At 45.9% G+C, this 16,816-nt stretch overlaps 1 protein-coding gene across 2 annotated transcripts in view; it reads left to right on the top strand.

Moving 5' to 3' along the window:
* The window catches only part of Bcr (BCR activator of RhoGEF and GTPase), a 139,013-nt gene that overhangs the window by 110,440 nt on the left and 11,757 nt on the right, over positions 1–16,816 (top strand). For both annotated transcript variants that reach the window (XM_076868095.1, XM_076868179.1), the window contains exons 12-16: positions 774–849; positions 2,222–2,326; positions 3,009–3,083; positions 6,746–6,843; positions 9,553–9,684. In XM_076868095.1, coding sequence (XP_076724210.1) covers positions 774–849; positions 2,222–2,326; positions 3,009–3,083; positions 6,746–6,843; positions 9,553–9,684 — 486 coding nt within the window. The remainder of the gene's footprint in view (positions 1–773; positions 850–2,221; positions 2,327–3,008; positions 3,084–6,745; positions 6,844–9,552; positions 9,685–16,816) is intronic.

Raw genomic sequence — 16,816 nt, 5'->3', positions numbered from 1 at the left:
ATGGCAGGAAAAGGAGGGAGCCCATTCTGCTAGGTGGGAGAGATACCTCTAAGTTCCTGTCTCTCATCACCCACCCAAGCCATTGGGATGTGCTATTCTAATACCCAGGCAGCAGCCTGTGCTGTGTCATCCCATTATATAGGTGCAGTACTGAATTACTAAGGGAAAGTTGTACTCTGGCAATGGAGGGCTTAGGATGGTCCTTGATCATCCTAAGGAAAGGTGCCCAGCTGTTCTTCTTACAACTGCCCTGATTGGATGTGAATCCTAAGTGCCGAATATGGCTCCTCTCTATGGTGTCACAAGTACCTGTCAGTGTGCAGAATGGTTCTCTAGTGCCTGGCTAGGAGAGGCAACTGATGAGCCTAATCTCTGGGTCACTGTTTGTACTTGTGGATTGGATACAGAAAATTGAGTTGGCATCAGCCCTGACCTCTGCAGATCCTCTCTGGTAACTTCTTCATGTTCCTAAGTTATACCCACTCTGCCAGTGTCATCTCCTAAAACCCAGGTGTTTCAGTTGGGGCTTGTGCCAGAGGCAAACTTACACAGATGTTTGGCCTGAAGTACAGCTAGTGGGATAGGTGGAACATGCTGAAAACAGTAAGCTTGTCTGTGAGCATACGGGATCATAATAGCACACCTGAGCACATCTGGGCTCAACTGTCTGGTGGTGGGGAGGTGCAAGCCTCAGGCTCTGTACTCTGACTTGCCAGATGCTGGCTTAGCTAGGATGAAGATAACAGGCACCTTCTTCTTTTTGCCTAACCTAGAGTTATACATTCCTGATTTCCTCTGACTATGAACGAGCTGAGTGGAGGGAGAACATCCGGGAACAGCAGAAGAAGTGTGAGTGGCCTACGCATTAATGGGTCTTAGGCATCCCCTGTAGTTTTTAAACCTTTATTTAAAAAATTAATAAACAATTTTTGAGGGACTTTATCCAAGGGAAATGTTGCAGGGAACCCTATATTAGAAAATAAGTTGAAGAAGAGCTCCCCGGCCCTCTTGTACCTTCCCACCTGTCCTACCTCACAACCCACTCCCAGGTGTACCATTCCCCCAACTCTGCACCTCTCTGGCAATTCTCTCCCCAGTCCTTCCCAAAATTTCCATCTCTGTTACCTGCTCCCTGGACCTGCACACACAAATGGCCCTTGCCTGCTCTCCCAACCATGGCCTTTCTTTTACTCACCCTATCCCCTTGGTCTCCCCTGTACCCCTACCCTTGTCTGCCCCACAGCAGGTGCTAATGTCAAATGGGCCCTTGACTTAATCCACCTGGGCAACCACTGTACTGGCCCCTGTCCATCTGGTTGACTCAGAACAAAATACTCCTCTCTGAAACAGCCCTTTCCTTCTCTAGTCACACTGCTGTACTAGCAGTTTTTTTCCTTCTTCAGAACTTAAAACTGCACCCCTGATCCTATCTGGCAGTGTTCAGGAGTTGGAGGGCAGATCTCACCCCAAGTCCATGGGCTATAGCTCCCCAGCTTCCCACTTGGCCCACTGGTAGGGGGAATTTAGCCAAGCACTGTATCCCAGGTGGTCTGGTCCTTCTATAGCAGTGGACTGTCTCCTGTTGAAGCAGTATTTTTGGCTCTGCTACTGCACATAGACTCTGAGCTGGGAGCTCTACCTGAACCTGACCTGTCCCGTCCCCTCATGCTCATCATTTGTTTCTATGGAGCCATTTCTTTCCTGTGATGCCACTGTGTCCTGAAGGTATAATGAGTTTCTGTCAGGGCTCATGTCCCAGGGATTCCTGTCCTAACTTGGGGACTCAAATCATTTCCAGCACCACACCATCTATTCTCTGCTCAGTGTTATCCCCAGAAATAAGCCTTTTTCTTCACCCAAGAGAAGATAAAGGGGCCTGTGTTAGCAGAGTAAGGGACAGCAATATACTTATTTCTGGGGAGACTTCCCAGGTTTCTCTCTCATTCTCAGACTTGCCTTGTAGCTGTACTAAATTGGTGTGCAGATATGTGTGGATGTGTGTGTTTGTAAGCATCAAAGATTGTCCCTACCTGTGAGCCTAGGCCTGTGCTCTCTAGGGCCTTACCTTGCTCTGCTGCCATATCTGAAATTCATCTGGGAGCCACCAAGCCCCAGTGTTGGCCCTATTGTACCCTCTCCAATGTGTGGTGAGAGTCAAGTGGGATGGGTACAGAGGAACAGTGTGGACTGAATGAGCCCTGCATGTGCTCCACCCTCTCAGGTTTCAAAAGCTTCTCTTTGACATCTGTGGAGCTGCAGATGCTGACCAACTCGTGTGTTAAACTTCAAACCGTCCACAACATTCCACTGACCATCAACAAAGAAGGTGAGACCAGCCTCCTGGGAAAAGAGCCGAGAGCCAATGTTCCTTCTTGTTGGCACTGTCCCCCTGACCAGTGGCTTTTCCTTCAGAAGGATGTGCTTATTAAAGCCTGTTGTTCTCTCCCAGGTGTGGGTGGGACTGGTTAAAAGTGGTTTCTCCCAAGGAAGCCACTGCTGGGCAATTGAGAAGACAGTGGTGTCCTTTGTCACAGGCCTGAGACTAATGTTTCTCCAACCCACTGTGGTGGATCTACCCCCACTCCACTGTCCTCCCAGACCTCCTCTCATCCAGGCACTCATTTGCCAATACTTTTGATCATGCCAGGTTTTGCCTTCACTGTCGTGTATGTGTGTGCGGGCTGTCAGACGCGTAGGCATGTGCTTATACACACACACATGTACACATGTGTGTGCACTCACTCATTCCATCTGTATTCCACACCACCTGACTAACACCCTCTCCTGTCTTTGGAAATTTAATTCACTTTGTCTTGACTACTGGTTCACCTGCATTGTGGACCCACCTAGATCCTAAAGTCCCAAACGAGGAAAACCACATGGGTACATTTTTGGTCTGTGACACCACCTTGCCTAGTGCTGAGTTGATTCTGAAGTGGAACCAGCCTATGTCATCTTGCCTCCCTCTCCTAAGAGGCATATGTTTACCTCTTTGGTCTCTTGCACAGATGATGAATCTCCTGGGCTCTACGGGTTCCTGAATGTCATTGTCCACTCAGCTACTGGGTTTAAGCAGAGTTCAAGTAAGTGACTGGTTTGGGGAGGAAGATGGTGAGGGTTGAGTAGGTATCTTCCCAGGAAGGATGAATCAGGCAGGGCATAGGGAATGAGGGAAGTTGTTCAAATGATCACCTTTGGTCCCTGATGACTGGGAGGTGCTGGTGCTGGTTGACGTCTTTCAGGTGTGGAATTATATTCTAGGAGTGGACTCTGCCCTTTTCCTTACCGTCTCAGATCCTGCAAGCTGGTAAGCAGCGCTCTGTGGGCGAGTCTTGTAATTGCAAGGGCCAGAGAACCTAAATTCCAAGCTGGGGGACTATAGGCAGTGGCTCCTCAACCCAATAAACAGAGTATATTTGGCTCTTCTGTCAAAATGGATGGATAATACCCCTTTCTCTCCCAGCTGCTCAAGCTGTTAAAGTGGTGAAGGCTGACTGCATTGCAGTTGTACGGACCTCAGCATAGCATCTTCACCCTGCTCTTGGTGTCCATATGAGGAGGGAAAAGACTTTTCCCACAGTTGCTGCAAAACAAGAGACACCCCCCCACACACCAAAAATCACAGAACAGAAGAAAATAGTTGCAATATATATGACAAAGGACCTATGTCCAGAATACATAAAGAACTCTTACAACTCAATACAGGGAGGCAACCCGATCATAAAAATGGGCAGAAGATTTGGATGGACACTTCACCAAAGACATATGAATAGCTAATAAGGACATGAAAAGATGCTTGTCATGTTAGGGAAATGCAAATTAAAACCACATCAAAATACCCTTTCACATTCCCAAAATGATAAACACAAGGTGAGCAATAACAAATGTTGTGAAAATGTGAGAATAGGAACCTAATACACTGTGGATAGAGGTATGACATGGATCAGCCACCCTAGAAAACATCACAGGATTTTTGTAGTTTTTGATGCTGGGGATCAAACCCAGGGCCTCATGCATGTTAAACATGTGCTGTACTGCTGAGCTACAAACTGTCCCTATTTCATAGTTCCTTAAAAAGTTAAACCACCCTATCATACATCCCACCAATCCCACTTTTAGTATTCACTTTAGGGAAGTGAAAACATACATCCACAGAAAGACTTACACAGATACAGTGTGGCACATCCATTACATCCATACATGCAATAAAAAGGATTGAAGCTAGGTCTATAATCCCAAGTACTTCGAAGGCTAAGGCAGGGCGATTACAAGTTCAAGGCCAGCTTAGACAACCTTTGTTTTGTTTCTTTAATTTTTTTTTAATATTCTTTTTTGTTGTAGTTGGACATAATACCTTTATTTATTTATTATTATGTGGTGCTGAGGATCGAACCCAGGGCCTCACACATGCTAGGTGAGCACTCTACCGCTGAGCTACAACCCCAGCCCGGTTTCTTTAATTTAAAAAAAGAAATTTTTTTTTTATACCAGAGATTGAACCCAGGGGCATACTACCACTGAGCTATCTCCCCAGGCACCCCCCCTACTTTTTTTAAAGATTTATTTAATTTTTTAAACCTTTCTTTCTTTCTTTTTAGAGAGAATTTTTTTTTAAATGTGGAATTGTTTTTTTTTAATATTTATTTTTTATTTTTTTAGTATTTGGCGGACACAACATCTTTGTGTGTATATGGTGCTGAGGATCGAACCCGGGCCGCACGCATGGCAGGCGAGCCCGCTACCGCTTGAGCCACATCCCCAGCTCCAGAGAGAATTTTTTTAATATTTATTTTTTAGTTTTTTTTTGGTGGACACATCTTTTTTTTTTTTTTTTTTAATGTGGTGCTGAGGATCGAACCCAGAGCCTCACACATGGTAGGCAAGCACTCTACCACTGAGCCATAACCCCAGCCCTCTTGAATTTTTATTTTAAAAGAGGATCTCACTAATTGTCCAGATTGGCCTTGAACTTATGATGCTCCTGCCTCAGCCTCCTGAGTTGCTGGGATTATAGGCATCCAGCCAGCCTTGACAACTTTGTGAGATCTTTTCTTGAAATTTTAAGGATTGAGAATGTTGCTCAGTGGTTGAATGCTTTTTTAGCATATACAAGGCCATGGGTTCAATCCGTAGGACTGGGGACCGAGAAGGGGGGAGAATGAGCTAGCTACTGATGGAGACAACAACATGGATGAGCCTAAAAAAATTACACTAAATGAAGAAAGCCAGGAGCAAAAGAGTACATATTGTATCATTCTATGTAAGCAATTGTAGAAAAGCCAGAATATAGAGACAGACTATCAGATTTTTGTGGAGGGCTGGGGATGGGAGTAAGACTTGACTGCCGATGGATGGATCCATGGGGGCTTCCGGGGAAGGCCATGTCCTGAAACAGTTGTAGTGTTATTTGTACAAGTCTTTAAATTTACCAGGAATCCTCAAACCAGTAGATGAGTATGCAACAGATGAATTATATGGAATATCAGTTATACCTTCATAAAGCTGTGACTCACTGATAACTGTTTCCCTGGACTTTTTTCTCTCTGGCTGCCCCGGATATGTTATTTCCTAAGGTTCCGCCAGACCTTCCTCCCTCCCTGCACCTGTCCTTCAACAATGTGTATGTCAACAGAACTGCCTCTCAATCCCAAATTATCCCTCTTGGCCTCCCCTCTTACTTTTTCATTTATCTCCTTAGTGTCCCCCACTTTACATTCCACATCTCCAAACTGAACCTATCATTCATAGCCCCCAAATTTGTCACTCTTTTTTTTATATCCTGGCCTGATGAGTGGCACCACTGTCCACCCTTCTGGTCAACCTAGAAAGTAGTATCCTGTTACCTTACACTGTCAGTTGGATATTCTCCATCAGTGGAACTTCTGCATCGTCTCTGGCTACCTTCACCCAGGTCCTCAGCAGCATCCTCCTCTCTAGACTGATAACTAAGCTTCTACAACTCCTATCCAGTGTTTTCTCTAAAATCCAAACCCTGTCACTTACCACTTACAGCCACCGGACTCTGTATACAGTCCAGCTTCACTCACCCACAGACCTTCCCTCCCTCGACTCTTGTACCCCACAACTTTCCCAGCACTGAGCTGCTTCCTGTTTTCTACACTGACCTGGAGCTCCCTGTGCCCTCATGCTTTGATGGGGTCTGCTCAGGTCATAAAAGCTCCTCCCCGCCTCTGACCCGTACCTGTCATCCCCCATCAGGTAGCTTGCCTAGGCTGTGGTCTCTCTGCAGTGCTCTCCCGCCCCCGCACTCTCCCCCAAGGTTTCAGTGCCATGTTCATCTCTACCTATTCCTCCAAGCAAAGGGCCCTTATCACCTCTGGGACTTTTGCTGGGGATTGCTAAGTGATCAAGTCAGTGAGTGTTCTGAGAGTTCCCAGTTCCCAGCTTCATGGTCAGGGCAAGGACATTTCTTGAGGTGCTGGTGCTCACACTGGCCACTGGTTTGGTGTTTTATTTTTAAAAAAGAAAGTAAAGGGCTGAGGTTGTAGGTCAGTTTTTGAGCGCTTGCCTTGAGTGCATGAGGCACTGGGTTCGATCCTCAGCACCACATAAAAAAATATAAAGTAAAACAAAGATATTATGTTCATCTATAATTAAAAAAAATGTTAAAAAAGAGAAAAAGTAAAGACCTTTTTTTTTCTTGATTTTGAAAATAATACCTGCTCTTATGGAAAATGTGTGTGATGTAGAAAAGTGTGGTCATCTTCCTGTCATCTTCCCACAGATCTGTACTGTACCTTGGAGGTAGATTCCTTTGGGTATTTTGTGAATAAAGCAAAGACGCGTGTCTACAGGGACACAACTGAGCCAAACTGGAATGAGGTAAGTAAGGAGTCCTGCATCCATGAGAGCCCCGGCCTGGCAGGGCCAGGATGTTTTCCAGAAGAGTTTAAGCCTCCAGGGGCTCCCTAAGGCTTCCTCCAAAGGCTGTGCCACCAGTATTCCAGGAATCTCCTAGAGAGGAGGGGTGGTGACATATCAAAGAGATTTAAGTCCAAGAGATTTTATCTCCATGTTCCTGAGAATTTTACTCACCCACCCCCATCACAAACAAGCAATTTTGCCAGTGAAATGTTTAGAAAGAGTACTTAAAAGGGCTTTTTGTCCTGCCTTTGTTATCGCTTAGTATTTGTGGTAGATTTCCATGTTTTTCCTTAGAAGCTGGAGTGAGCTCCCTCAGAAGCTGGAATAAGCTCTCTATGACCCTCTCAGTTTCGAGAAGCCTGGGACTCTGCTTGTGGGAGCTGGGATAGGGGGCTGCAGGCCTACTCCCTGGGTCTCCCCAGTCTGAAGGGTCCTGTTTGCTGGCCTCAGGATGTCGGGGTTGTGTAGTCTGTTGCTCTGCTTTCCTCAACCTTGGAGGACTATTGTGTGAACTTTTGGCCTTGGGCCTCCAGGAGTGGGGAGCAAAATTGCAGAGAGGCCGGTATCTATTAAGTCCCCAGGCCCCTATGAGATGCCATTTCCAGACTCCACAGCAGCTACAACCTCAAGATCTTTGATCTTGATGGAGCAGGTAGAACAGCAGGGCCAAAGAAAGCTGCCTCCAACACCCTTCACAGCAGAGAAGGAAACCGTGTGGCCAGTAAAGTGAGCAACCAGAACCCAGGTCTCCTTGCTGCTCAGTGTCCACTACTCTCTTTGATCATTAGATGTAATACCTAAATAGGAGACTGATACAGTTACCTGTGCATGTAGCTCTGAGATGGGGGCAAGGTGTCAGCTTCACGTTAACCGTTGTAGACAGCTTTGTAGACAGCAAGGGGGCCAGAAGGACCCAGGAGAGTCAATGAAGAAGGAGTGGTAGGTAGGGTGTAAAAGGTTCAGGTTTGAGTCAGCAGCCAGAGCACCAGGGAGGTTTCACACCTGGAGGGCTCCATAGCAGCAGGCTACCTGGCATGCATGCAGATCATCCAGGGGGATCCTGGCATGGCCTCTTCACCCCCATTCAGATTCAGAAATAGCCACTACCCCCCCACACACCTCACCCTCCTCCATTTTTCCTCCTATATAGCCCATGCAGGCATAAGCGTGGGTGGTACAAGTATGGAAGGGATGATAGGGGGAGCAAGTTAACCCCACACACCCAGAGCAGAAAACTTGAAAACCCAGGAGAGCATTCCAATCATCGTTCCTTTGTCACCTCCATGGATTCCTTTTTTTTTTTTTTTTAATAGAATTTATTTTTAATTATTATTTTACAGAGCAAGAGAATGAACCCAGGCCTTGCACATGCTAAACACACACTGTGCCCCTGAGCTACACCCCTAATTTAGATTTTATTCCTTAGAGCAGTTTTTGGTTTACAGAAAAATTGACAAAAAAGACAGTCCCATATTAACTTCTCCCCTGCTCTTTTCCCCATCACATTTTAAAATCTAACACCCAAGGGCTGGGGTTGTAGCTCAATGGTTGAGCACTTGCCCTACATGCGTGGGGCACTGGGTTTGATCCTCAGCACCACATAAAAAGAAAGAAAGCTGCCTCCAACACCCTTCACAGCAGAGAAGGAAACCTTGCTAATGCCTGTGGGAGCACAGAGTTCACCAAGAAGCCCTACCTCCCTACCCCAAGGGCAAGAAGTTGTGTCCATCTACAACTAAAAAATTTTAAAAATCTAACACCCAAGTGGAACATGTGTTGCACATAATTGGTGAACCTACAATAATAACTTCATTATCACCCAAAGTCCAGAGTTGAAATTAGGGTTCACCCTTAATATTACATGTGGTCTATGGATTGTGACACACATGATGACAACATGTATCTTCTATTGTAGTATCATATAGAATAGTTTCACTGCCTAAAAATGAAGCCATGTTCACATGACATTGTTGCCCCAAATCATAGAATATCAGCATTTTTTAATAATTTCATTTTTATGTTTTTTTTTAGATGTAGATGGACATAACTTTATTTATTTTTAAGTCATGCTGAGGATTGAACCCAGTGCCTCACATGTGCTAGGCAAGTGTCCTACCACTGAGCCACAACCTCTGCCTAAATATCTGCATTTTTTTTAAAGAGAGAGTGAGTGAGAGAGAGAGAGAGAGAGAGAGAGAATTTTTTTAATATTTATTTTTTAGTTTTCGGTGGACACAACATCTTTGTTTGTATGTGGTGCTGAGGATCCAACCCAGGCTGCACGCATGCCAGACAAGCGCGCTACCGCTTGAGCCACATCCCCAGCCCTAAATATCTGCATTTTAACAAACACACCTGAGAGTCTGAAACCAGTGGTATGGCACCACCCTTGGAGATGCTGGCTTACAGCATTTGAATTAGGTTTGAGAGGGATTCAGAGCCTCCAGGAACACCACACTATAGTGACAGTGATGACCATAGGGATTGGTCCTGAAGTTCCCGGGCTAAATGAGGAAGGTCTAAAGGCACAAGTTCTCCCAAAGCAGCCAATGGCGCCATTTGTTAGGAGCTATGGCTCATGTCCCCTTCAGCCCCTGGTACTACTGACCACCATGCACTTAGACCTATTTGCTCACCTGCAACTATTCTTCTTTCTCGGGGCCACAGGAGTTTGAGATAGAGCTGGAAGGCTCCCAGACCCTGCGGATACTGTGCTACGAAAAGTGTTACAACAAAACAAAGATTGCCAAAGAAGACGGCGAGAGCACAGACAGGCTCATGGGGAAAGGCCAAGTCCAGGTGAGGCTGCCAGCCACCCTTTCCCCAGTCCAGATGCTCCATGAGTTTTTCCATTAGGCTTTTGGGGACATTGAGATGGCCTAGCTTTTGCGACAGGTGGTCAATGATGGCTCTGAAGCATCTACCATGTTTGGGATGCCTAGGTCTGTGCCTTCACAGGTCCTTTCCTGCTCCTGTTTGTCTGAGAATCTGTTATGTCCCGTCTTGTTCCCAACATAATTTCTGTTAGACTTGTTTTTCCAGCTGAGGCCTCAGCTCCTCCATGGCCTTAGGAGAGCCCAAAGGCAGAACAGGTAATGTCATGGACTGAATTGGTAGTTATGGGGCCACTTCTTCTTGGGAAATTATAAGAGTCCCAGAGTCTACTCATTTGACTTCTGTTTTTGGGGTCTAGATCCAGTTTTCTGATGCACCTCTGAGCAGGGTCCCCCAAAGTTGGTGTAGGAGCACCCAAGTAGGCCAAGAATATGTGTCCATACAGAGGGTCTCCTGATTGTCAAGGAGAACTATCCTGGCCCTTCGTCCTTTGGAAGTTTGTTCATCCCTGAAAACTACCAGTTTCTCATACTTGCTGGCAGACAGAAACTGCCAGACTTGTATTTCTTGAAGTTCTTCCTGACATATCTGCATGGGCAGCTGAGAAAAAGCTCTTATGCATGTTCCTAAAGCACATGTATCAGATCCAGATCAGCTAGTTCCCCCATGCACCATCCTGCCCTGCCCTGGAGGTAAATGGGGTCTAGGGTACTGTCTCTCCAGGGACCTCTGTCTTCATGTGAAGCCCTTGGAGAGAGGGTTTGGCATTCCTAATGCCTGTAGGAGCACAGAGTTCACCAAGAAGCCCTACCTCCCTACCCCAAGGGCAAGAAGTAAAAAGTACCCTGTGGTGAAACACTGAGTGCCTGGAATGACATAGGGAGAAGGTGACTCTTCCCTGAGTAATTTGTGGCTTTGCAGATAGAAACCCATGTTCTCCTCATTCAGGTGGACAAAGTCCTTGTTAAGGCTGAGTGTCCCACCCTATCCCCGACCCCTGGCCAGCCACATTCTCTGGAGCTGCACTCCTGCCTGGTTTTCACCATGGAAGCTTTCGGGGAACTTGGGGATTCAGGGCCTCCTGGGACTCCCTATACCTTAAGACCATGTCTAAAAGCAAAAAATGTTCTCACCAACTTGTTCCTGCCCCACCACATAGATTTTGTTCACTCTCTTGATCTTTATACAGAATCCAATGATGTGAGTCAGCCACATAAATGGATAGCACTGCTCTAGCTAGATACCAAGGCAGTTTTTATATTTTGCCATTCCAAGAGCATCGTGGTGCTGGCCTCCTTTGGGAACCAAAGTGTGTTCACATCCATCAAGTGAAAGTTATATTTAGAGTGATGATTATGGCTTAGGTCCTTTGATGTGTGTCATTTTAATCCGTTTTTCATCACTATAACAAAACACCTGAGGCAGTCTACTTATTGAGAAAAAGAGGAGGGGTAACTCAGACTTGAAGGCTCATAGTCCAAGTTGGGGCAGCCCTATTAGTTCAGCCTCTGGTGAGGGTCCTTGGCTGTGTTATATCATGGTGGGAGCATGTGTAAGAAGAAATCATGGGCTGGGGATGTGGCTCAAGTGGTAGCGCGCTCGCCTGGCATGCGTGTGGCCCGAGTTCGATCCTCAGCACCACATACAAACAAAGATGTTGTGCCCACCAAAAACTAAAAAATAAATATTAAAAAATTTTCTCTCTCTCTCTCTCTCTCTCTCTCTCTCTGTGTGTCTCTCTGTCTCTCACTCTCTCTTTAAAAAAAAAAAAAAAAAAGAAATCATAGTTCAAAGCAGAAAACCAGAGAGCAATTTAGGGGTCAGACTCCCATCTTGTAAGAACTTACTCTCATGAGAGTTCAGGACTCCCATCTTAATTTTTCCCAAGGATTAAGTGATCTGGGGCCTCCTATGCGCCCCATGTCTTAAAGGTTCCACCACCTCCATATTCGTACACCAGGGACCACATGTCTAGCTCATGAATCCTTGGGGGTCAAATCACATCCAATCCATAGCACACATGCTTCTCATTTGGTTCTGAAGCAGATCTTTGAGAGAGGGCATTTGATATGTGAGGGGACATTTCCCTAACCTGCTGTGCTAGACAGCTTTTTGTTGTTGGGACCAAAATAACCTAACAGAAACAACCTGATGGAGGAAAAGTTTATTTATGCTCACAGCTTTCAGAGGTTTTGGTCCATGGTCAACCAGCTCACTGTTCTGGGCCTGAGGAAAGGCAGAACATCATGGTGGAAGGGTATGGTGGATGAAGGCTTCTCCACTTCTGACAGCAGGGAAGCAGAGAGAAATGTAGAGAGGAAGGGTCTGGAGTGAAGATAAACCCTTCGAGAGCACACCCCCAGTGACCTGCTTCCTCCAATTAGGTCCTACCTCTATTCAACCATCAATGGATTAATTCACTGATGAGGTCACAGCCTTCAAGATTCAATCACTTCTGAAAAGCCCCACCTCTGAACACATGAAACTTTGGATGGCATTTCAGATCTAAACCATAACACCTGCTCAAAACTCTGGGGAACCTGGGTGGTAAAGTGAGCAGACTGTAAAGCTATCACCTCTTGACCTGTGCCCCATTGCATAGCTCCCCTTCTTCCTCTCCATGTTTTGCACCTGCCCCCAGCCCAAAACATTCCTCACCCACATCCCAGGCCCTCAGACATGCTCCCAGCCTGCATCGTACATAGCCAGTAAGGCAAGGGAAGATTCAGATTCCTCTAGTCTTTGACTTGAATCATCTGAATCCTCTACCACTGAAGTACTGGGATTTGACCCAGGCCTCTGTTACTGGTTACCTGGGGGTCTCAGTGGGAAAGAGAACAGAACTAATACCTTCCTTCTTTATCAGAGTAAGCCCTCTCTTGAAACCCCTTTCCATAATGCTACCATATATAAGCAAAATCATTCTTTACGTGCACTGCACGTGCTTTCTTTTCAGTCTAAGCACCCTGCCCCGGTCTAAAAAAAGAGAAAAAACAGAGCTGGAAAGTAGTGAAAGAGGTAAAAACATGTCTTATTCAGAACTATTGAAATAGGGGAAGAGAAATCTTAGTGTAAACATGGGCTCAATTCCAAATATAGCATACACAAGTGGGATTTTATATCTAATGAGCAGGATGGGGGTCAGTGAATTGAAAATGACTAAAAGGCAACATCATGAGTAAGGAGGATTCTGGCTAAACCAGCCTAATAGGATTCTTGCTGAAGGTAAGTCAGTTGATCCAACATCACCTGGGAAATGGAGAATGAGGAGGCTGATCACATGTCAAGGATGAGCAGAGGAGGTGGGTGGAGGCTGCCTTTCCCATCCTTTTGTGTTCCAGGGACAGCTCAAGGAGAGCTCTCACTTGCTGGTCTTTCCTACAGGCACCTACCTGTCTGGCATCACTGACCCTTGGGCTCTATTAAAAGTAATTGTTCTGTAATTCCAACCACGTTAAAGGCAGAGGCTAGAGGATCATAAGTTTAAGGGCAGTTTCAGCATCTTAGCAAGATCCTCAGCACCTTAGGCCTTATCTCAAAATAAAAATAAAATAAAAAGGACTGGGGATGTATCTCAGGTTTAATCATTTGTGTGTGTGTGTGTGTGTGTGTGTGTGTGTGTGTGTGTGTGTGGAGAAAGACAGATGTGTGTATATGGAGATTGTGTGTGTGTGTGTGTGTATTTTTTTTTTTTTTCCTTAAGCTGGGTGTGCAATCCAAGCTACTCAGGAAGCTGAAGTAGGAAGATTGCAAATTTGAGGCCTTCCTGAGCAACTTAGGGAGACCCTGTCTCAAATCTTTAAAAAGGGCCAGGATTGTAGTAGTTCAGTGGAAAAGCAGTTGCATAGGGCACATAAGGTCCTGGGCTTGATGGCCAGTACAGGAAAAAATAAAATTATTTATTATACTTATGAAAACCGTAAGACTTCCAGGACCATTGAGATAGGTATAGAAAGAATGGCAATGGAGGTTTTTTGTTGTTGTTTTGTTTTTTGGATACTGGTTGTTGGAACCTAGAGGTGCTCTACCACTGAGCTATATCCCTATCCCCAGCCCGTTTTATTTTCAGACAGGATCTAAGTTGCTGAAGGTCTTGCTAAGTTGCTGAGGCTGGCCTTGAATTTACGGTCCTCCTGCCTCAGTCTCCTAAGTCTCTGGGATTATAGGCATGTGCCACTGTGCCTGATGGCAATGGGGTTTTGAAGTAAGAGGGATATGGGGCTTAACTCAGAATATAAAGGGAAATTGAGAATTTATAGCCAAGGAACAGGGTAGTAGGTCACCAGATGGAAAGACTAAGAGGTCGATTGGGGTCAGGGGAATTCTGGCTAATCAAATTTAAAAGAATTCTTGCTTAACCAGATGTGGTGGCACATGTCTGTAATCCCAGTGGTTTGAGACAGCAGGATTGCAAGTTCAAAGCCAGCCTCAGCAAAAGCAAGGCACTAAGCAACTCAGTGAGACCCTGTCTCTAAATAAAATAGAAAATTGGTCTGGGATGTGGCTCAGCGGCCGAGTACCCTTGAGTTCAAGCCCTGGTACCCACCACCCCACCACCCCCCACCCCACCTCCCCCAAAAAAGAATTTTTGCTTAAAGCAGGCCAGTGTAATTGGACATTACCCAAGGGATAGGAACATGATCAGATATTGAGGGTATAAAGTTTTAACTAAACTGATTTAGCAGAATTTTTCATAAAATTGTGCTCCTGAGGACATGTCCAAAGATGAGGATGAGTTGGAAAAAAGATGTCAGAGGAATTCAACTAGACTTTGGTCAGCCTGAGAATCTTTGTCAGTTCCCCAGCCCCAACACACTTCTTTTGAACTGAGTGAGTCACTGCCTCCCGCCCCCATCTAGACTTGTTTCCTTACCTGTGGGTTGGGGTGGGAGACCATGGTGTTGTGAGGGCTCCTTGACGTGCCACTCTTAGGTCCTGTTCAGTGTTAGCTGCTATTATTATTCTTATTACTCATCGTCATTGTTTGTGAATTGGTGATGGTGAAGGGCCAATCTGACTCCAGACCCCTGGTTACTGCCTGGGTCAGAGAGATGAATGGGAAGCATGGCCTCTGGGCCCTCATTAAATGGGAAGGAACTGAGCCCTGTGTGAAATACCTTATGACTCACACTGTTTAGGCAGCAACTGGCCTGGCTCCTGGAGACCTAGGCTCCTGGCAGTGAGGGCTTGTTTATGGGATCCCAAGAGGAAGGAAGTTGAGGAGGGTCAGTGATGCTAATGACCTCAGTCTGGCTTTTTTCTCCCCTATGGATGCTTTTTATTATGTGGGGTATACCTGTGGTCATCTGTGGCCAAAGCTGTGATTTGCCAGGAGCCAGTGTTCCTGAGTCCAGGTGTTCCAAATAACATTAGGCGACTTCCATGCTGTGCCATGTGGGAGAGCCGCTCCACCATCCACATCCTGCTGCTGAAAGTATTTTCAATACCCATAAATAAAGTTTTGTTGGAACTCTGTTTAAAAAAAAAAAAAAAAAAGTTGGTGGGGATGTTGTAACCTCGTCCTCCCCCGCTCCAGTACCCTTTTAGGCACCCTTGACTCAGAAGTTGAGTGGAGAGACTTCCTGTGAGATAAGGCTATTGCAGTTCAGATAGGGAAGACCCAGTGCCCAGAGTGTCCAAGGGAGGATAGGAGGAAGCTCAGAATTAAACGAGAGAGCAGGCCCTGAGGAAGGGGCCCAGGAGGAGATCCAGTGGCCAGAAAAACTCACACGCCTATCTGCAGGCAAGAGACATCAAAATTTTCTGGAGTTGAAATCCTGGTTCAGTCTTTTTCACTCCTCCAAATGACTTTGATGAGTAGCTTTTCAAATGACTGTACTGATTGAATTGTCAGGTCTCCACTTCTTGCAAGATGGAGCTCCACAAGGGGAGGGTGGAAGGCTTCCCCTTCCAGAATGGAAAGATGGGTGACTTGTTTAGAACCATGGGCCAGAAAGCCAGAGGGACACAACATACAGCTAGGGGCTGCTGGGGAAGTATTAATGTTTATGGAAAAGTCATCAGTGTTGAGAATCTGAGCCCTCATATATGGGTGGTATGTAGAACCCAGGTCAGGGTCCTCTTCAAGCTGACCCTGAGCCTCAGTGAGCCATCTGAGCAAGAAAGGCTATCCCAATCTACCCTCCGACACCAAGAGCTCACTGTGCCACCCTCATGGTAGAGAACCTCTGATGTGCCAGGTCCTGGGAACCAGGCTTCACAGTTCAGGAGCAGAGAGGCTCAAAAAGAAAGCTATATGGTTGTGCCAAGAGCCAGGCCCTGCTGCAGGGGCCACCAGTGGCTCAGATGGCACAGTTTTTTACAGGGCAAAGTGAGGGCACAGAGGAGGGAACTGAGTCTGTCTTCAGAGAAGGACTTTACAAGTCCTTAGCATCCTAATTCTGAGACCAGCCCAAAGTTACTGTCAGGTGTCCCAGCACATCCTGGGCTGAGACCAGGATCTAGAGAGTTGCCAGAGTCAGCAAAACCCAAGGCACATGGAGCCTCACAGCTTTTAGGAATTTCTTCCTTCAGTCATCTTTCTTTCATTACCATTTGTGAATTTTCTAGGTTTTCTCCCATATCCCTGTTCCTTCTCCTTAGGGGGCAAGTTTATGTCAAGCCATGGAATTTTGTCTTCTCCCATGTCCCCTGCTGTTCCATTTCCCCTGATCTTTTGTGTGTCTTGCTGGGTTCACAACTCAGATTTTAACAGGAGCATCAGGTTGATCTACTTTTTGTCTATAGGGATTTGCTCATTCTGCACATTTCCCATAAACAAAATCACACCATAAGTGGTTCCTTCCATGTAGCATAATTATTTTGAGGATCATCCATGCATAGCATTATCAGTAATGGCTGAATAACATTCCACCACATATATATCCCATGACTCTGCTTTTCTACTCACCTATTGATGGACACTTGAGTTACTTCTACTTTGGGGCTATTTTGGTTGTTGTTGTTGCCGTGAACACATGCTTTTTAGAAGTCTTAGGGTGGATGAGTATTTCTGTACTTGGGTAGACACCCATGGAATTGGTGGGTCATGCAGCAAGTTGACTTTTGGAAACTGTCCTACTTTTTCCTCAGTGGC

This window comes from Callospermophilus lateralis, chromosome 1, assembly GCF_048772815.1.
Source record: "Callospermophilus lateralis isolate mCalLat2 chromosome 1, mCalLat2.hap1, whole genome shotgun sequence".
NCBI classification, from domain to species: domain Eukaryota; kingdom Metazoa; phylum Chordata; class Mammalia; order Rodentia; family Sciuridae; genus Callospermophilus; species Callospermophilus lateralis.
The sequence above is the reverse complement of the archived record's forward strand: the minus strand, read 5'-3'. Positions and strand labels throughout refer to the sequence as shown.